Source organism: Pelophylax lessonae (assembly GCF_965119305.1).
Source record: "Pelophylax lessonae genome assembly, chromosome: 4".
Lineage (NCBI taxonomy): Eukaryota > Metazoa > Chordata > Amphibia > Anura > Ranidae > Pelophylax > Pelophylax lessonae.
The window spans coordinates 153,851,098-153,873,789 of NC_138771.1; the positions used below are offsets into that span (position 1 = coordinate 153,851,098).

The window sequence follows — 22,692 nt, forward strand, 5'->3', positions numbered from 1 at the left end:
CAAGTTGGCTGACCGTTGGAAATCCCAGCCCTATGTCATCTGTAAGCAGCTGCCAAACCTTCCTGTGTATCAGATTAGGCCGGAAGGGAGAGTGGGCCCACTGAAGACTTGGCATAGGAACCACCTATTACCTCTCTCAGAAGCAGTTCGCCTACCTCCTGACACAGTCTCACATGAAGTCCCTTCAACGTCTCAAGGGCACAGGCCAGTTACCAGATCTCAAACAGCATTTCCAGATGTGAGGGATGGAGATTCTCCAATTGAAGATCTGGAAGATGAAGAGGAGGTACCTGATTGGATGTGGTCATCTCAGTTACCAGAACCCACGAGTGCGTACCTGTCTTCATCCGAACTGGTTGAAAGAGGAACCCTTCGGGCAGAAGCTCCTGAATTTGTGCCTTTCCACATGCTTACAGAAGAAGTAGCTGATGGTGAAGATCCTGAGGAGGAGGTTGCACCTTTCTCTGAAGAAGAATTAACTGCTTCTGAAACCCCAGAGTCCAATGCGTTGGGACTAGAGGAGGAAGCTCTTGAAGAATCCCCAAGAGCGGCTGGTTCCAGCACTTCTAAGATTGTGACTCCCAAAGAACAGAGGGAAAGAAGAGTCATTCACCCACCCAAAAGACTAACTTACGACCAATTGGGGAAATGCTCGGAAGAAGCTGTCCTTACTTCTAAGAGAACTCTTGATCAGCCTAGTTCTTCCACTGCAGATTTAGTGGAGGACAACCCTAGCTCACCCCCAGGCACATCTGTACAAGCCACTCAAGTGTCGGGGGTTTGTGAACAGAACCACCTTCCCTCCCCCAACAATTGGTGGGAGGTTCCGCTGTCGGCCCTGTGTTTTAATGTGCAGTTGTTGGGTTTGAACTCTGCTTCTGATAAGGGACATGGTTTACCGTTGTGCATGAGTTAATTGTTTTTTTACCAACGTATGTAACAGGATACATGCTGTCGTTATCTTTGGGGACCAAAGTTTCTAAAGTGGGGGGAGTGTGTAGCGGGCATCCTCCCATTTACAATTGTTCATTAGTAGACTGTATAACATTTTGAAGGAACTCGGCTCCATCTAGTGGCCAAACTGCCACACTGCAGCTTGGTAGTTTTCATCAGAAGTTTCTAGTGGCCAAACTGCCACACTGCAGCTTGGTGATGTTCATCAGATACTACGATACCCACAATTCAGTTGGAACACCAGGGTGCATTGCTTCACCGCACAGCCTTTTGGGGGAAGCTTTATAAAGGAAGGGAGGAGCCAGGCTCTCTCTCTTGTCTCCTGACACAACAGCTAGAAGGAAGCAAGTGCTGTGGGCTGATGCTGCGGACTAGGCCTGAAGCCTGAGCCTGAAGTGACGGAGTGGAAGCATTTCATCTTCAGTAAAGGAGCCTTCCCAGAGAACCCATTGATGCTCTGCAGAGACTGGTGTTGCCCACATCTAACCACAAGCGCGGCTGGTGACAGAAATCGGAGGTGGAGAGCTCGGGAAGAAAGAGGCCGTTTGGTGAGCAGGGCACATGCCCAAATCTGTTTCTCGCTTGGAAGAAAGTAACTTTAGCCGGTGCTAACTACACTTCAGATAGTACGCAGTACACTCAGCGGCCTAGTGCACCTTCCAGGAGACTAAGCATTTAAACACAAGTACATAAGGTGTCAGGGGCCTATATATGCACCACTAAGAAGATTAATACGCCCAATTACGCAGTAACATTGCGGGTGATTGTAACCTTTTTTTTTCTCACCCCTTTTGACTATATATCCTTACTTTTGGATTACAAATAGCTTGTGCACCAACGATTGCTAGCGAAGATTCCAAACCAAAAGGAAGGAACTGTGTATGGGATTCAAATAGGTTCTGCCTACCTGATACAAGAGACTAGACGTGTGTAAAGTATAGCCTGAATTGGGTAAAAGAAAGCCTATGAGTTATCTTTTAGTTGCATAAGTAGACAAAAATGGCTATCTTAATTATATTGTTTATTATTGTGTCAATAACTTTATCTTTCTTAGTTGACTCTTGTGATGTCTTTTGGAGTCAACTTGTACTTTAACTCTCAGTAAAGCTACTTTGGTTAAGCAAAAGTCTGTGTGTTGCACCTTGTGTCACCCAGAAGGACTGCGGCTGGAGAAAGGTAACAAGTTATTATTACTTATTGGGGTGATATATCCTGAACTGTGTTCTCCTGTAGCCATTTGGTATTATAGTCCCATTTCGTGTCAGTTGTGCCTAGGGAGGGTTCGAGCCAATTTCAGGGGTTGGAAGACAGGACGTAGACCCAATAATCTAATCAGCAGCTCCTGCGGGGGTGGTGCTACACAAATATTAATAATGTTGATGATTATTGAGTTTCTTTAGAGAAATTGGATGGATTTCTAGCCCTGCACCTAACAGGAACATACAATATGCAAGCAATACCGGGTAAACCCATGAGTGCCTTTTTCAATAGTTTCCCATTGTATTTCTTTTTCAAAATAACAAATACAATCAAGTTTGATGAGATATTTAGTATAGTGCCTTGCATTTGGTAGTTACATTTTATATTTTTATATCAGTCTGTACACGTACCTGGTCTGAATTTCGTTTGCTACACTCCACAGAAACTGCTCTCCTAAAACTCACTTAAAAAACAACTTACTAAATGCTAAAACCAGCGGTCACTGCTCTGTACACTCCCTCATACACCTCTTTGCTACATTTGATACAGTTGACCACCCCCTCATCCTCAAAAAACTCTGTTCCCTTGGCCTCCATGACTCTGCCGTTTGTTGGTCTTTTACCTATTTCACTGCACCTACACCACACTTAAAAATGTACCTCTTCCTCTCCTCTTCCGATTTCTGTCAGGGGGCCCCCAAGGTTCCGCCCTTGGATCTCTTCTATTCTCTATTTACACCTGCTCCTTGGGTCAGCTGACAGCCTCCCATGGCTTCTGAAACCATTTTGATGCTAACGATACCCAAATCTATCTTTCTATTCCTCAGCCCACCCAATCAATCTCTTTGCATATCACTAATATACTAATGAACCTACTGGTATGGATGTCTTAACACTTCCTTAAGCTCAATCTATCCAAAACTGAGCTCATAATATTTATATAATAAATTATAAATATATATATAATATAAAATCTCCATAATTTGCCCCTTCTTAACCAATGATACCACAAAGTAACTAATTCCCTCCCTAGTTATCTCTCGTCTTAACAATTGCAATTTCTTCCTTGTTGGCCTACCTTTACATAGTCTATCTCCCCTTCAGTACATCATGAATGCTGCTGTCAGACTCATCCACCTTACCAACCATTCAGTGTCTGCTATCCCTGTCTGTCATTGGCTTATGCTCACCCAAGGAATAAAATTCAAAATACCAAGGCAACCTACAAAGCCATCCACAAATCTGCCCCACGTTACACCAACCTTGTTTCAAAATACCAACCAAACCATTCTCTTCGCCTCTCACAAGACCTTCTGCTTTCTAGCTCCCTTTTTACCTCCTCAGAAAAACTAGTAATAGGTAATAAGTCAAATACATACCTGGCTCTGTTATCCATATTATACAGAGGATCACTGAATTCCAATGACCAATATGCATGGAAAACATCTTAAAAATCATCTGAGGATGAAAGATGCATGGAATTTAGTACAATTACAGTTATCGTATAGCAATAGAGTCACCAAACTTATTTTCAAGTAAGAGCAGCACTAATAAATGTGAAAAAAAATTGACAATGATCTTGTTAACTATATAACTACAAGGAGCAGCCTTGCGATAAGGGATGGTTTGTTGTTGTTGCTTTACTGAATTAAATATGTTCACATTTACAACACATAATTGGTTAAACATTTTTCATAATGAAACTAAGAATGGCAATAAATCAAAGTTCACAGCAATAACACATGTTACACTTTGTCCTCCACGCTATCTATGCCCATGGTAAATATATATTCTAAAGCCATGTAGTTTTCAGTTTCAGTGAATACTCAGATTTATATTTAAGGAATATTTCTTGTAAACAAATTTGGCAACTATTGTTTGCTACTTATGTGGTCTGCCTCCAGAATGAATATGCTATTAGTGACCTTTCTTTCATGTTTGATTGTGTAGCAGAGATGTGTTGGTATACCAGTGGTTAGGGCTGTATATATTTAGTATTGGATTTAATGTCTGTGGGTATACAGACATTATGTTGCTGGCAATATAAAGGTGTCATACTGTCCCAGAAATTGTTAGAGTAAAGGTCAATTCATGTGTGGCTACTCCCACTTTAAAGAAGCTGGTTTAATAATTGATTTCTGTTGAACAGGTTTGTTGGAAAACATTTCTCGGCCAGCTGCTTGTTGGTGTAGTTTACCCTCTATTCTATAGGGGGCACTGTGTTATTGCACCACTGAGCAGATGGAGTGAGGCTGAGAGGAACATTGTTCCTCTGCAGCGCCTGAAGGAGTCCCCAGGTAAGCAGTTATCCGATTGGACGCTGCAACACTGAGTAACCTTTTTCCCTTTCTTCTAGACCCTACTTCATGACCTATTCCTGGAAATTGCAGGCATGGTCCTGATCAGGGGGGACTCCAGTGTTTTTCCAAGATAAGAACTATTTTCCCAAGATAGGAATCAACCTGGTGGTGATCTGGAGGAACCTGAATGCATTGTCACTCTGCATTGTTGGGGGTATTGGTCACTCTGCATTGGATGGGGGCACTGGTCACTCTGCATTGGATGGGGGCACTAGTCACTCTGCATTGTTGGGGGCATTGGTCACTCTGCATTGATGGGGGCACTGGTCACTCTGCATTGTATGGGGGGGCTGGTCACTCTGCATTGGATGAGGGCATTGTCACTCTGCATTGATGGGGGCTCTGGTCACTCTGCATTGGATGTGTCCATATCGGCCGATATGGTCCAGGAGGCGGGACTTCGTATGACAGCACCCCCCGCGCAGGGTAAGCAGAAGAACCCTGCTCTGTGTAATCAGGCAGCGCTCTAATCCCCATGCACTGGTCTCTCTGCATTGGATGGGGCACTGGTCACTCTGCATTGGATGAGGGCACTGGTCACTCTGCATTGTTGGGGGCACTGGTCACTCTGCTTTGGATGGGGGCACTGGTCACTCTGCATTGGATGGGGGCACTGATCAATCTGCATTGTTGGGGGGCACTGGTCACTCTTCATTGATGGGGGCACTGGTCACTCTGCATTGGATGGGAGCACTGGTCACTCTGCAATGATGGGGGCACCGGTCACTCTACATTGATAGGGGCACTGGTCACTCTGCATTGGATGGGGGCATTGGTGACTCTGCATTGGATGGGGGCACTGGTCACTCTGCATTGCTGGGGGTATTGGTCACTCTGCATTGGATGGGGGCACTGGTCACTCTGCTTTGGATAGGGGCACTGGTCACTCTGCATTGTTGGGGGCATTGGTCACTCTGCATTGATGGGGGCACTGGTCACTCTGCATTGGATGGGGGCACTGGTCACTTTGCATTGGATGAGGGCACTGGTCACTCTGCATTGATGGGGGCTCTGGTCACTCTGCATTGGATGTGTGATTGAATGGGCAGAATATCGGTCCATATCGGCCGATACGGATACTTTATGACCAAAATATCGGTATCGGTATTGGCCCTGGAAAAAACATATCGGTCTATCCCTAATCTCTATCCATATCTCTTATCGTTTCCTTTGTTCTTTTTAAATCATTAATATTATACCCTTTTTTTTGGAACCTCTCCATAATGACTTTCTCCTGTGTGTCATAATCCTCTCTAGTATCACAATTCCTCCTGACCCTCTACATTTGGATTTTAGGAATGGCATTAAGCCATCTTGGGTGGTGACAGCTCGCTAATGGAATGTAACCATTCCTGTCAACCTCTTTGAAATAGGTACGTGTTTGCAACCTCACATTCTTTTTGTATATGACAAGATCCAGGAAATTAATCATTTCAAACCTGTGTGTTTCAGAAAAAGAGATACCAAATTAGTTATCTTCTATCTCTTTAAGAAAATTGAGAAATGATTCGTGCAATCCTGCCCACACAATGAGGATATCATCTATATATCTTTTGTAGGCTTTGAGTTCTGGGATATTTCTACCAAATATAGCTTCATTCTCCCACGACTCATAAAGAGGTTTGCCACTGAGGAAGCATATTCATCTCCCATGGCCACTCCTCTTTTCTGCCTGAAATATTTCCTTTCATACCAGAAGAAATTGGGGATCATTGCCAGATCAAGGGCTTGTAAAATGAATTATTTTTGTTTAGTTTTAATATTAGTTGTATCTAAAGGCCACATGACTGCTTCTAAGGCATGGTGTTGTTGGATATTAGTATACAAAGAATTTACATCAATACTCGCTAGAATATGTTCACTGTTAACTTCAATGTCTTTTAATAGTTCTATAAGGTCTTTGCTATCCTTAAGATATGCTGGTCATTGCTGGGGCAAAGGTTGCAGAAAGCAATCCAAATATTCCCCCATCGTAAAGAAAAGGGAGTCCACAACATTGACTATGGGTCTACCTGGGGGTTTTGACGGGTTCTTTTGAACTTTCGGCAGCTGATATATTACAGGGACTTTTGGTGCATCTGGGTTTAAGTACCTAGCTTCCTTTTTATTTAATATTTCTTATTTACATGCCCATTTTAATAGTCTTTATAGTTTTGCTTTATATTTATTGGTTGAATTCCCTTTCAGCTCCTCAAATGTTTCTGTGTCTCCTACTAGTCTGTTCAATTCATTCAAATAGTTATTTTTATTTAAAATCCCTAGCCCTCCCCCTTTGTCAGCTGATCTAATGACAATTTGTTTCCTTTTCTCCCGTTCATCGAAACCTTTCTCTATATTCTTTTTTAGCCTGGTTGGATAATTCCTAAATTTTTCCAGATCATGTTCCACCATAGCTTTGAAAACCTCTGTAAAATGATTATGGGCTATCTTGGGGTTAAAGACAGAAATGTTCCTTAATTGGGTGTGTTGATAACAATCTACCTCCTGATCCAATGGTTTTTGACCTTTTGCATAATATTTCTAAATGTAAATTTTTCTTATAAATTTCTGAAAATCAATAAAAACATCAAATGTCTTGAAATTTCTATCTAGGGCGTATTTTAAACCAAGTTCTAAAACCTTTAATTCATCTTCTGCAATTGTTACGTCACTTAAACTAAAAATTCCTTGCATTATGTTTCTCTTTTTCCTCTGCCCTCCTCTACAGCCTCTTTCCCTTCTCTTCTTCCTTCCTCTATATAAAGTTGGGGGGGGGGGTGCCATGGGATACCATGGTCTCCACTCCCCCTCTCACCTGTCTGGCGGATTGTGATCTCTGAAAAACAACAACAATAGAAGGGCATTACCACTTAAAAAATGTATTTAAATCCAAAAAAGCATACACACAAGGGGCAAAAATCAAGTGTGTAGATGGCTGGGATGAAGTTTGTTTACTGATGGTCTATAACATCCACAAAAGTGAGAGACCACACAAACTGCTACCACTGTGTATACAAACCAGCCATGCACATACACCAATTGCAAATAATGATGGTAATAATAACAAAGGTAAAATTATGCTAACAACTAAAAGCAAGAATAAAAAGATAAATGTTATGAATCGTTAACAGAGCCAACAAATATAGTGTCTAGGTTTATGCTAGGCCTTCACTTTGGCTTTAAACCAGCAAACAAAGACCAGAATAAAGAACAGCAATACATCTATCTATATGTATGTATATATCTCTCTATGTGCGCCAACCTTGATGGGATTAAAGGATTTTGGGGATCGCGCTCCAAAACGATGACCAATTCCTCTGTATAGTCCTCAAGCCAGGGCTTGAGTCGCCATCCACGCTCCAAGTCGCATCGCAGTTGCTTGGAACGTAGGCCCGGCTCGTATACCCGGAAGTGTGGGTGGATCTGTGTCTCATCGCTCAACAAATCACTTCCAGGTGCACCGCGGCATCACTTCCAGTTCTATCTGAGGCTGCCTTATGCCGTGAATGGCAGCCCCAGAGACCAATAAGCATCTTGGAGCGTCTCAGGCAGCCACCCAAACTCGCCCCAGCCTGAGAGACACACAAGGAGAAGGGATGGTAACATGATCCACCGAGTCCCCCACAGTCCTAGACCGAAGAGGACCCAGTGTAACATGGTACACTGAGATGAAGTCACACAGATGCCGGGAGGGGGAGGAGTGGAGCCTGTAGTGGAGGATGAAGTTCAGCCTAGCAGATGTGAGCTTTATATCATTGGCTGGCTAGAGTGCTAAATCGTTCCTTCGGTGTGGAATATGAGAGACCCAAGAATTACTGCACTATTTTTGCTACCTCTGTTAAGGAGATATTATTACCTCATGGTGGTGTGGTGTGCCTATTTTCACACACGGAAGTTAGTGGAGGAATTCCTTCTCTTGATTTGGACTGTTTACACATAGCCTGAGATTAGTGCTGCATGTGGACTTTTTATATAACGCCTTGTGAATTTAAGGTGGGTCAGTAGTACTTTTGGATCTGAAGAAGAGGGTTCTCCCTCGAAACGCGTCAGCCAGGCATATGGGGACGGCATTACGTTATCCAACACTATAGGAGTATCCTGGCAGTCCTGGAGGTGATTGGTTCCATTTTCCTTACATGTGTGTGTGTGTGTGTGAGACGGTACTCACCGTCACTATGAGTGAAAGACAGATAAGTAATGGTTTGGATTTCTTCAATATTTGTCAGCAAAATCTTCATATAGAAATATGAAGATTTAATACCACCTTACACAGTGTATTCCATGCTTGGCTGTGAGAGAGACACAAAGACTGTCATTCGCAGACTTCCCTATTGTTTGTGTATTGGGAGGGAATGTGTATTGTGATAAAGTTTACCTGTCTGTTCCATTGTTAAATGTTAATGACCTCACATTGTTCTGTCCAGATGGCTATATAATGAGTTTAGTTCCTGTATACACTTTCATCTGTATATGCTACTGTAATCAGCCAGAGGGAAGGGATTGTGTACACTGTATGAGAGTGTAAAACTCTGTTCCTATTGGATTGTGAATGTTACGTCCAGTCTTCAACAAGGTCCACCTGGGTGGTAACCTTGTGGGTGAAAACTGTATATAAGTCTGTTTCTTGTTCAATAAAGTTGTTCTAGAGTTACTTCACCTTCAATCTAGAGTCCTGTCTCTTATTGGGGGAATATGCTACAAGGGATTGCTATGGTCTTCCATACTCCTTTAGAAAATCACTAAGCTCTTGTAAAGTTGTAAGAGCTTGTGTAAGAGCTTGTTACTGCTGCCCTCTCTTGGGAAAGAGAGGTTCACCCACGGGAACCTGGAGCCTTGTCGTAGGTCCAGGGTGGGTAGGAGACGTTGAGACCCTAACCAAGCTGCGGCGGTTCGTGGGGTCTGAAGTGGTTACGGTGTCTGGTGGAATGCTTGGAGCCCTTGGAAAGCACTAGGAGCATCTGTCAACGGAGGTACCTGGTCGGGGTGCTGGCTGATCCGTTACAGTGTGCTATTATCATGTGTTTGTGTGAGTACAATATATGCTTTTTTGGATTTTATAAAATTTTGTAGGTGGTAATGCACAAGGTCGGTGCGTCCTTTTCTTGTTGTTGTTTTTCAGTATATTTGGATACCCTTGGTCCTAAATGGGCAGCAAGACACTAAGTGGTGATAACAAAGACCACACGAGACCACCCACTTTCCCACACACCACTTGAGCACAGGAGAGATACTGTTTTGGATTGTGATCTCTCCCTCACCCCCTGAAATTGGACCCTCCTCTCCCCTCCATGGGGGTCCTCAATATCCTCTCCTCTGAAAATCCCCCCTATAGTTATTGGGTCCTGGATACCCTCCATGACCTCTCCTAGGGGGGTCATTCCTATTTTGGTGAGAAGTTCAAGAAGGAACTCAATACCCCCCCCCCCCCTATAACCGTAGCCTCTACGATTAGGAGATCCCCTATAGGATGGATAGGTATGGTCAGTTCTCAGTGGTTTAAACCTATTATAGGTGGGAACTTCATATTGTGGGGTCTCAAAGTGGGTTTTCTCATTAACCCTATTGTTGTAGTCTTCTCTCCCCCGCTTTCTCTGCGGTATTTCATTTCTATTAGTAGGTTTTTTACAAATTTGTGTGATGGGATAGATTTTTTCCCTCTCCTGTGTAGAGGCTCTAGATGTCCCCACCTGTTCCTCCTGATCTCCTTGCCATTTATACACTTTATTTTAATTTGTAATCTTTTGTGTCTCTTTATCTAGCTTTTCCATAAATTCCTGAAGATGTTTCATTTTTTCTTTATATTCTGCTGTTTCCTCCAAAAGACACCAGCTTGGCTTTAACAGCATTGATGTTGGCCCCAATCAGTTTAAGTTTCCTCTCTTTTCTGGATATTAACAGTTCCAATATTCTATTTTCAGTAAAGATAGAGAATGAGAAAAATTCGTCCTCTAGTTCTTTACCTGTTATGCATCATTAGGGGCCACATCCCATCTAAACCTCTAAATTGCTCCAAATGCAATTAATAGGGTGCTGAAGTGCTTCATGTAAACATGCTGTGAAGTGTGCCACACTCCCCTCTCATATCCCCACTCACCAGAGAGAATGGACCCACAGCTTTGGGTCTATTCTCTCTGGTGAGTGGGAATACGAGAGGGAAGTGTGGCACACTTCACAGCATGTTTACATGAAGCACTTCAGCACCTTATTAATGGAGTTTGGAGCACTTGAGCACTTTATGTGAGAACTTTTGAAAGACTTTGTATATTTAATTTTGTATACAGTATCTCACAAAAGTGAGTGCACCGTCCACATTTTTGTAAATATTTTATTATATCTTTTAATGTAACAACACTGAAGAAATGACACTTTGCTACAATGTAAAGTCGTGGGTGTACAGCTTGTATAACAGTGAAATTTGCTGTCCACTCTAAATAACACACAGCCATTAATGTCTAAACCGCTGACAACAAAAGTGAGTACACCCCTAAGTGAAAATGTCCAAATTGGGCCCAATTAGCCATTTTCCCTCCCAGGTGTCATGTGATTCGTTAGTGTTACAAGGTCTCAGGTATGAATGGGAAGCAGGTGTGTTCAATTTAGTGTTATCGCTCTCACTTTCACTCTCACTCTCTCATACTGGTCAGTGGAAGCTCAACATGGCACCTCATGGCAAAGAATTCTCTGAGGATCTGAAAAAAGAATTGTCGCTCTACATAAAAATGGCTTAGGCTAGACCCTGAAACTGAGCTGCAGCACGGAGGCCAAGAACATACAGCAGTTTAACAGGACAGTTTCAACTCAGAACAAGCCTCGCCATAGTCGACCAAAGAAGTTGAGTTCACATGCTCAGTTTCATATCCGGATGTTGTCTTTGGGAAATAAATGTATGAGTGCTGCCAGCATTGCTGTCGGCTGTCGGAAGCATCATACTAACAAGCCTACAATCGGCCGATCGGTCGTCGGCCGAATATTTACGGCTGACAATCGGTACGTGTGTACGAGGCTTAAGGACATGGATTACTGGAACCAAGTCCTGTGGTCTGATGAGACCAAAATAAACTTATTTGCTTCAGATGTTGTCAAGTGTGTGTGGCAGCAAACAGGTTAGGGGTACAAAGATAAGTGTGTCTTGCCTACAGTTAAGCATGGTGGTGGGAGTTTGATGGTCTGGGGCTGCATGAGTGCTGCCAGGACTGGGGAGCTACAGTTCATTAAGGGAACCATGAATGCCAACATGTACTATGACATAAAACAAAAGGAACACAAAATAATTGTGACTTTATATGAGGTGTGACCAGTTTACAAATAATGATAATGGTAATAATACATAAAAATATGCTGATAAGCACAAAAGAATATATAAATAGCATCATATATTTATTGAGGCATCCATTACTAATAATATCAATACATCTGAATAAGAACCAATAATTGAAAATTAACATAAAAAAATATATAAATGGTACAGTAAGATCATAAACAATAATAAAAATAATGAAAAAATAGTCCAAATAAGGATATTGTTAATGTGGGTATATATTTTTAAAAATTATTTCCAGAAAGTAGATGGTTAAATGCAAGATGGAACTTGCGATGATAAAAGTTGCCTCCTTGGAGCTCAACGCGTTTCATGAAAAGAATTTCACTTCATCAGGAGCGGGCACAATTAAGGTATCTAAAACAGACATATACATGAACAACAATGTATCCAATGAGAAAAAAGACCTACATTTCTAATAAGAAATATAACTTACAGTTAAATGTTAACTGTCACTAAGGTTGCGAGTCATCCAGAGGCATGTCCAAAGTGGGAACTGAGGAAGCGAGGCCCACGCATAAGGCAGGAGCGCAAGGCCCGTGTGTAGAATGGGGGTCTCCATAAAGGGTCTAGAGAACCTCAGCTCAATATGCAGGTAAGACTCTATGGGTCGGGAGATCCGGTCGCAGCCGCAGTCCTGACACGTGAGGTCCACCTGCGTTAATTTGAGGGAAGCCATCCTGGGCGGCTTATGGCTGCCTGGCGGCTTCCCAATTGTATGAACAGACGTGACGCTGGGAGCTTTCCCTGCTGAGGCATCAGCGTAGGTTGCACTCTTCCTTCTTATTTTATGCACATCACCTTTTTAGTATTAATCTATGTTCTCACCAGCTAGTACTCTTGTACTTTAATTGTATGTAGGGAGTGGAGGCATGTGCTGGTCTACACACAGAAAGGGTGCAGTCCAAGCATCAGGCCTGGGGGTTTAAATGTGCCACATATACTAACAAAGGAAATTATTTTCACACTTCCAAACCATGTAAAAGGTAACAAATATAATTTTATTGGGTTTATGTTGACAACAATAGGAAATGTAAGAATAAAATGTGGTACAGCAATCATAAATACATATTATTACATTACATAAAGCCCCAAAGTGCCCGGGCTACATAGATAGAATGAAGAGCTGGAACTACGCGTTTCGCATGAGATGCTTCCTCAGGTTCCAGCAAGGTAGAAATAACAATATGTTCTATATACTTTTATTAGCGTTGGTTCTTACTGAATATATAGATCTCAATCAGCTGACTGAAGATCTATCCTTCCACATAGCATTAGAGTGGGGGGGGGGAAAGGAAAAGGAGAGGGGCAAGTTTTGGAAAAAACGGAAATAACAAGGATGTTTCATTAAAAACCCAATGAAGCTGGGATGAAATATAACGGATAGATATATATATATATATCAGGGTATAGATGAATTACCCAAGGAAATAGTGAATATAGTGTATTTAAAAGATATAATAAATCACCGGAATATAGACTTGGAAGGATATGACCATATCTCTCAATAGCGCTGTATGGGGATGCTTATGACTAAGAAGTCAATTATAGACATCCAATCTGGTTCCATCAGCGTTCAATGAGAGAGTATGTCCATCGTAGAGTATAAAGATTTGTAGGTAAGTATAGTCCCGTATGTTACGCTGGCCAGCTGATTGAGATCTATATATTCAGTAAGAACCAACGCTAATAAAAGTATATAGAACATATTGTTATTTCTACCTTGCTGGAACCTGAGGAAGCATCTCATGCGAAACGCGTAGTTCCAGCTCTTCATTCTATCTATGTAGCCCGGACACTTTGGGGCTTTATGTAATGTAATAATATGTATTTATGATTGCTGTACCACATTTTATTCTTACATTTCCTATTGTTGTCAACATAAACCCAATAAAATTATATTTGTTACCTTTTACATGGTTTGGAAGTGTGAAAATAATTTCCTTTGTTAGTATATGTGGCACATTTAAACCCCCAGGCCTGATGCTTGGACTGCACCCTTTCTGTGTGTAGACCAGCACATGCCTCCACTCCCTACATACAATTTTTGTTCTTTTTGGGGGAGGTGCCAATAGACAATTATATAAATAACCACTGTGTCCCCCACCACAATTCCTACTCTTGTACTTTACTATTGATATTTCTTTGCAACATCCTTCTTGGTGGCAGTCACATATTGCATCTCATTTATTTCTCTTTCCTTCTGCACCGTTTGATGGCTACTTTTGATGATTATGCAACTTTTATTTGGCGGTAATGTTTTTATAATTATTCACTTATGCTCGATTTTTCACCTCACTTGCGTTGTCTTATGTACACACTTTGGTTTTATCCTCTCGGTTCTTTGGTTTTGGATCCTATCCAACCTCACTGATATAACATTATGGTCCTTGGTATAATATATATACACTTTTTGATATATCTTTATAGAGTTTTACCTGCATATTGAGCTGAGGTTCTCTAGACCCTTTATGGAGACCCCCATTCTACACACGGGCCTTACGCTCCTGCCTTATGCGTGGGCCTCGCTCCCTCAGTTCCCACTTTGGACATGTCTCTGGATGGCTCGCAACCTTAGTGACAGTTAACATTTAACTGCAAGTTATATTTCTTATTTGAAATTTAGGTCTAATTTCTCATTGCATACATTGTGGTTCATGTATATGTGTCCGTTTTAGATACCTTAATTGTGTCCGCTCCTGATGAAGTGAAATTCTTTTCACGAAACACGTTAAGATCCAAGAAGGCATGTTCCATCATGCATTTAACCATCTACTTTCTGAAAATAATTTTTAAAAATATATACCCACATTAACAATGTCATTATTTGGACTATTTTTTCATTATTTTTATAATTGTTTATGTTCTTACTGTACCATTCATATATTTATTTATGTTGATTTTCATTTATTGGTTCTTATTCAGATGTATTGATGTTATTAGTAACGGATGTCTCAATAAATATATGATGCTATTTATATATTCTTTTGTGCTTATCAGCATATTTTTGTATTATTACCATTATCATTATTTGTAAACTGGTCACACTTTTGTGTTCCTTTTGTTTTATTGCATATAGGGATGGAGATTCAATTGCACAAGTCTCATATAAAGTGCCACAATGTTCCCTTTCCCCCCCTTTTCTCCCCTTGTTTTAACATATACTATGACATACTGAAGCAGAGCATGATCCCCTCCCTTCAGAGACTGGGCCGCAGGGCAGTATTCCAACATGATAACGACCCCCAAACACACCTCCAAGATGACCACCGCCTTGCTAAAGAAGCTCAGGGTAAAGTTGATGGACTGGCCAAGCATGTCTCCAGACCTAAACCCTGTTGAACATCTGTGGGGCATCCTTAAACGGAAGATGGAGGAGCACAAGGGTTCTAACAGCCTCCAGCTCCGTAATGTCGTCATGGAGTGGAAGAGGACTCCAGTGGCAACCTGCGAAGCTCTGGTGAATTCCATGCCCAAGAGGGTTAAGGCAGTGCTGGAAAATAATGTCCACACAAAATATTGATACTTTGGGCCCAATTTGGACCATTTCACTTAGGGGTTTTGTTGCCAACAGTTTAGACATTAATGGCTGTGTGTTGAGTTATTTTGAGGGGACAGCACATTTACACGCAGTACATTCACTACTTTACATTGTAGCAAAGTGTCATTTCTTCAGTGTTGTTACATGAAAAGATATAATAAAATATTTACAAAAATGTGAGGGGTGTACTCACTTTTGTGAGATACTATATATTTTTAGATACTAGGTTTTTTTTTTAAGCACATTATGTTTATATGTTTTATTGGCAAGCACTGTATTATTATAATTGTATTTAGTGAGAAGGCATTGTATTGGCTCTTTATCACCTGCTTTAACCCCTTGGACCCCGCACAAGCACCCTGATTCACTTGAATGGGTTGTGATCGATGGGAGTACAGGGGATATAGTTCTTGCAACTGCAATGAAGCAAAGCATCACACCAGTAGCATGTGTACACCCTCGACCACTGCCTCTGCAGCTAAAAGGGGTAGCAGTTGAAGAGCAGTAAAACCGTGGTTCAACTGTGAGGTTTTACTGCCCCCAACTTCACATTTGAATGAGCCCTAATAATGCAGCCAGTTACAGTTCCCACCCACGATCAACACCAAACCAGCCAAAGTGTAGTCAGACTAGTGTAGTCACCACACTAAATCTGTGCAGCAAATAGTTTTCCTGATCACACCAGTGTCACCAGAAAAATGAAGAAAAACTGCCAGCAGCAGTGTTCCTTATAACCGTATGCCAGCTGCAGTGTCATTACACCAGTGTAAGCCAGCAACGGTGTCCCTGATTGTTGCCACACCAATTCGGGGGTCACTAGACCAGTGTAAGTCAACAGCAGTGTTCTGATTGCTGCCACATTAGTCCCCAGTGTCACAAGACCAGTGTAAGCCAACAACAGTGTTCCTGATCGCCACTACACAAGTCCCACTGTCACCAGACCATTGCAGCCAGTAATAGTGATAACCGCCACACCAGTGCAGTATTGCCTCTGCTTGCCATCTGTACTGAACTTGGGCTATTTATTAACCATGTTACCACTTGCCGCATGGACCAATCCTTTGCCTGTTTGCTGCTCATGTCTCTCTGCCTGCATGCCTGAACTGGCCCATCTGTACATTCTGCTGACTATGTTCCTGCGAGTCACAAGTCCTAGCCATCCTCTATGGACAACTGCACTCCTGGAACCACAGGAACTCTTTTGTTCTTCCTTTCATAAGTCTCCTGTAATTTCTGGTCACTGAACATAGCATTCCTAAGAGCAACCATGTATCAATAGCCTGGGCTTGCTTGGCTTTTAGGAACAGGGACTTCTATAGTTAATGCTAAGCTATATTCCCTCATTTTTTTAGGGAGACCATTACAGTGCACTGGTTTTGACACAATTGGCTGATTTGTGTGATACACGGGATACAATGTCTGGTACAGTCCAGAAAGTGAAAAAGTCTCACACATGTGTTATCCCCAGTAGTAGTCTTCCTTCTGGGTTTGTGGCCTGCAGCCACTTGATTGGCCGAGCCGTGATGACATGCGCACGGGAGTCTTGGCTGTGGCACACGGCTCTGAAGGTGACTTTTAGGAGATATTGATTTTACCTATAGGTAAGCTTTATTTTAAGCTTACCTGTAGGTAAAAATAAAATATGAGAGTTTACTACCACTTTAAAAAATACCTTGGGATGTTTAATCTCCAAAATGTGGGTGTTTTGACTGTCCTGGTGCGCCAGGGCCTCCAAAAATGTCAGGAAACTAGACGCATATTTATGCCCCTTGTATGCTTCAAGTTGCTCCTTGGATTGTGGGCCCCCTATGTGACTAGACTGTGGGAAAGTCTCATGCAAGTGGTGCCACAATACTCGGGAAAAGTAACAAAATGTGTTTTGGGGTGTATTTTAGGTATGTATATAATGTGTGTTATAAATATATTAATAATTGATAACTTGGTATTAAATAAATATATTTTCATTTTCTTTCCTGCATGTTCTAAAATTTGTGGCACAAACTACAATTTCAAAAGACTTGCAATGCCTTTCAAAAAATACCTTGAAGTGTTTGCTTTCCAAAATGGGGTAATTTTGTGGGTGATTCCCCTGTCCTGGTGCTCCAGGGCCTTCAAAAATGTGATAGGTAGACAGGATATTAGATGTGTAATTTATACCCAGGAAGGCTCTCCTTGGATTTTGTAGCCCTTTTGTAGCGGAATGTATTATGGGGTGATATTATAAGTATGCCTATGCTGTGAGTGAGAAATGATAACTTTGTGGGAAAAAAACAAACAAATTGTATTTAATTACCTAATTTTCCAAAAAATCGCAACAAAAAATGACAACTTCAAAAAATTCACCATGCCTCCTACTAAATACCCTGTACTGTCTAGTTACCAGACATGGGTGATTTGGGGCATGTTTGTACTGTCCTGGCATTTTAAGGCCTCAAGAAATTAGATAGGCTTTCAGTACATCAGGACTGATCAATCTTCAAATATACAGTATATGCCATAGTTTGCCGACGCTGTAACTTTCAAACAGACTAAATATTAAAAGTAAAGTATGGGTTTTAATGTTTTCCCCAATTTATACTTACCTAGGTGGATGCAGCATCAGTCTCATGCTGCATCTGTCCCCCGGCGCCTCTGCACTGAGAACTGAGTGATCGAATACCGCCAATCGATCGGTTCTGAAAGCTTCATGAGCAGAGAGCTGCTGACTGTCAATCAGCAGCTCTCTGCTGTGCCCCCTCCTCACTCACTGGAGCACAGGGCTGTGGAGGGGCGAGGAGCGGCCGGCTCGCTGAGAGGCTGAGCTGGGTGTTATACCAGGCACCTGGCGGATTCCGACTTCCATTGTCGTGATGGCGCAGTGCCTGGACTACAAATTGCCCTCCTGTGATCCATAGTAGAAGTACAGCCAAACAAGCTTTGGCTATAATTCTCCTTTAAATACCGATTTGAGTTATTTTACCAAAGATATATAGAAGAAAACATTTTGAACTAAATATATGAAAAAACATTATTTATTTGCAAAATTTTATAAAAACTAAGAATTTTTTTCAAAATTGTAGGTCTTTTTTCATTTATATAGCAAAAGAAAAAACCCAGTGGTCATTGAATGCCACCAAAAGTAAGTTGTATTTGTCTCACAAAATGATAAAAATTTAATTTGGGTACAAGTGTTGCATGACAGAGTAATTGTCATTCGAATTGTGACAGCACTGAGCCCTGAAAAATGGCCTGGGAAGGAAGGCGGTGAAACAGTCTGGTCTTGAGGTGGGTTAAGGAGTTTATGAAAAAGTAAACTTCCATATCCATGCATCTGCTACCAACTGACTCTGGGCCACAGGTCCTGTGACCTGCAAGAGAAGCACGGCCAAAAAAGCTTTGGCCATACTTCTCTTTTAATCATACCCGTGTTTGCAATTTCCGGTAACAATTTACATATTACCAATCTACTCCCTTTTTTAGGGCCAAGAAACGATGTGACTGTGATAAGCGCAGCAGTGAAGCAGAGGTATGACTGTGTGGGCTCTTATAAACTGCACTCTCAGCACACAATGGAAAATTGGATGATATTTTATATTCTGTTATTTGCCATAACAACCATTATTATCAGCAGTCAAATAACAGTCACATCTCTAATAATGTTGCTATGCTAAATAAAACATAAAATATTAATAATTTGAGTCTATTGCCTTTGCACTGCCCCAGTATATCAGCAAAGGGCAGATGCTATGGAATTACTCCACATCTACCCTACCTTGGCATAATCAAAATTCCAGATGACAAATCAAACATGTGTCGGTAAGCAGCAAATCCCGCCTTTGTTTTGCTCGATCTCCTTTTATATCACAATGTGTTAGGGATGTAATCAGAAAGGCTGCAGTTCCCCCTTGAAGTTCATGTAGGGAATATGTTAAAACTAGGATTTCTATGGTCTAGTAATTATATTTATGTACCAAAGTACTTCTCACAAACATGATTGGACACACTGACAAAACACACGGGGGGAGGGAATTTCCTAAAACTGGAGTACACAGAATATGGTACAGCTCTGCATAGTAACAAACCAGTTTTTAACCTTAGCTTGTTCAATTAGGCTCCATTCAGAATTGTGCGACTTGTCATGCAACTTCAAAGTCTCATGACAAGTCATTCCCCATGTTTTCCTATGATAACCATTTATATATATATGTGTGACTTAAAGCTTCAGCGACTTCAAAGTAGTTTAAGCACTACTTTGGTCCAACTTTCATGCAACTTGAGGGCCATAGACCTCAATGTTAACTCTCAAATGTTGTTTGAAAGTCGTACCTGAATGTTATACGATGCAACAGCTGTGCAACAGTTGTCGATTATCACCAGACAAAGCCAAAGTCGTATCCAAGTTCCACCCGTCCAAAGTTGCGTCAAAGTTGCATCAAAGTTACACCAAAGTTGCACTCCAAAGTCAGCACAACTTTGGAGTCATACAAGTGTGAATGGAGCCTAAGACCCCTTTCCCATTTGTGTGACTTCTCCTGTGACTAGGGACAGCAAAGTTGCATTAAAAGTTGCACTCCATGATTTTCAATAAGTACCATTCATATCTGTGCGACTTCAAGTTGCAGCGACTTCAAAGTAGTCCCTGCACTACTTTGGTCTGACTTTGATGCGTTTTGAGGTTCATAGCCCTCAAAATGACAAAGGTATTGCTTTAAGTCCAGTCAAAATCACAACAAAATCACAGCAAAAAATTGCGGCAAAATCGTACGACTTTTAGTTCGCACAAGTGTGAAATGGGTCTTAAGCTTTGACAATAAGCCCTCGTTCACATTGAATGCTGCATTGAAATCGTGCAACTTCATCTGAAATCGCACGATTTTAAAGCCACATTTCAGTCCCACTTCAGGGGTAGCTTGATAGACATCTGCATGGGTTCATGCAGAGATGTCTATTGAAGTCGCCCCTGAAGTCATCGAAAGTAGTGCAGGAGCTACTTTTGGGAATCGGTGCAGCGCCACAAGTTCGGCATCGCACTGATTGGGACAGTGCCATTGCCGATATTAGGCTGCAAATGGACATGCGATTTGACCTGCCAAATTGCATGTCAAATTGCGCAGATGTGAACGGGGGCTAAAACCCAGAAGCTGATTGGTTACTATGCACTACTGCACCAGATTCTGTGTGCTCCAGTTTTAGTAAATCCCCCCTATTGTATGTGAAAAAAACCCAGTTGATTCAAAACATTATAGTTTATAACTGTAAATGGGGATATTCTATAAAAGAGAATGATAAAAGCCAACTTGTTTCTTCTTGATATTTTCACAACTGCTGCAGAAAATAAACTTTGATTTTGATTGGTTATTTTGTAGAACATCTGAATATTTCATTTTTTACTCTTTACAGAATATTCATTTTTTCTACAGAAGCGGACAATTTTCACCACTGTGTTTGTGCACAAAAAAAAAAAAAAAATATTAACAATAATAAATTGTGGACATAGATTTTAGCAACAATAAGGGCTCTTTCACACGGTCCGCCTCCGTAGGCGGATCCGTGTTGCTCAGCGGGGATCGATCCGCGATCCCCGCTGAGCCGGCGGATGACAGCTCCGTCTCCGCTTGCAGAGTGGAGAGGGAGGTGTCTCAGCCCCCGCTGCCCTCTATGGGGGATCGGATGAGAGCGGACCGCCTGTCCGCTCTCATCAGATCCGATCCGATTACTGAACGGATGGAAAAATAGGGTTTCCATTCGTTCAGATTTCACGGATAGGATCGGATGCGGATGGCAGCGGGTGTCAGCGGAGGTGTCTCCGCTGACATCCGCTGCCCCATAGAGCTGCATGGAGGATCCAATCAGATCAGCCTAAAAACTGACAGGCGGATCTGATCGGATCGCCCATGTAAAAGAGCCCTAAGTATTTGTAGGGGCTGATCTACTAAAAAATATATGTACAGTATTTGGGCTCACTTTAAATACACAATCAGGTTTGTATGAATTTAAAACATAATCAGAAGGTTCCTCCGAATTGGACATTTGAAGCAAGCAAAGAATCCTAAGTTTGAAAATTATTCCTGTAGTTTATCAGCCTAACACTAAGAAATAAACAAATGATCTTTTAATAAAGCATAATCTCTACTTCTCAAAAACAACTCTTGCTTAAAATATAGCCAACTACATACTTTTCAGAAACAAAATAAAAACAATTTTACTCCAATTTTCTTGTACTTACAGAACCTCCTTATTAGATCAGATCCAGAAGTATCCTGACTATGTGAGAAGGAAGTCAAGTTGTTTATAATATGAAGAAACATCAGTGAAAATTACATGACCATAAACCAAAGTTCACATAGATTTTGATGAGGTATTTCCTTCTTTTAAACCAAGCCTGTAATAGGGATGAGTTTAACATTAACCAGTGATGAGTTTGTGGCACATTTCCAGAATGCAAATAACAGACAAATTTAGATGAGTTTACAGTGGACAAATTTTGTCCCCCCACCCATAATACCCTATGGACCCTTTTACCCTTGCCGCAAACTCAGACCGGCAGTTATGGGAGGCTGGATATCTCTTACTATAAATGGGAGGGCTGAGGGCAGCCAATAGTGTCAGTGTGTGTAAAATGCTGTAGGTAGAAGATAGGGAAAGATTACTGATTACATAGGGTGAGATTAGGGTGAATTGGCAAACTCAAAGCTCCCAACTGTCCTTGATTTCGAGGGACTGTCACTGATTTCAAGCAACTGTCACTGATTTGAAACAAAGCCCCTCTGTCCCTCTTTCCTCCTCATTTTGGTCTGATCTATATAGTTGTATATAAAATGCACTTTTTATCTTTCAGGACGTCCTGAAGAAGTATGTTTTGAAGCGAAATGCGTTGAATTAACCTGGACACCACAAGTCATGCTTCTTACCAGCTTCACCCATCCAGAAGGCTGCAGTGGGATTAGCCTAACACTGGCCGGTGTCAATACAGGAGAAACCCAGCCACTCTGAGGTATAGCGTGCATCCGTCCTACATTGAAGATGCATAAGGATGGCATATTTGGACTTGCTGGGGATCCAAAACCAGGTTGGATACATATGTTTCATCTGTAACATCATTGGGCTACCAAGATCAGTCCTCTGCACTTTGACTACTGTGACTACTTGGTCTGCCCATGGAGCATAGAGGTTGAATCAGGATCAATACGTAATGAACTTTCACTGACTACTCTGAGTGCCTTCCACGCTTACCCGCTTGCTATCCCTGCTCTATTTGCCTCTTGTGATCTGACACAACCAATTGTCAATTTCTGCCATGATAATACTGCAGCTAGCCACACTTGACAATTAGGTTTGGTTCACCATTATGTGGGGTCTGTT

General features: G+C 41.7%; 1 protein-coding gene across 1 annotated transcript in view; it reads right to left on the reverse strand.

The window, feature by feature from the left end:
- LOC309554853 (protein NLRC5-like) overlaps window positions 1–21,610 on the reverse strand; it is a 75,728-nt gene extending 54,118 nt beyond the window's left edge. The window contains exons 1-2 of the mRNA XM_082256575.1: window positions 21,553–21,610; window positions 3,533–3,611 (exon numbers count right to left, since the gene is read on the reverse strand). Coding sequence (XP_082112701.1) covers window positions 3,533–3,611 — 79 coding nt within the window. The 5' untranslated portion in view covers window positions 21,553–21,610. The remainder of the gene's footprint in view (window positions 1–3,532; window positions 3,612–21,552) is intronic.
- Between the last annotated feature and the right edge of the window lie 1,082 nt (window positions 21,611–22,692).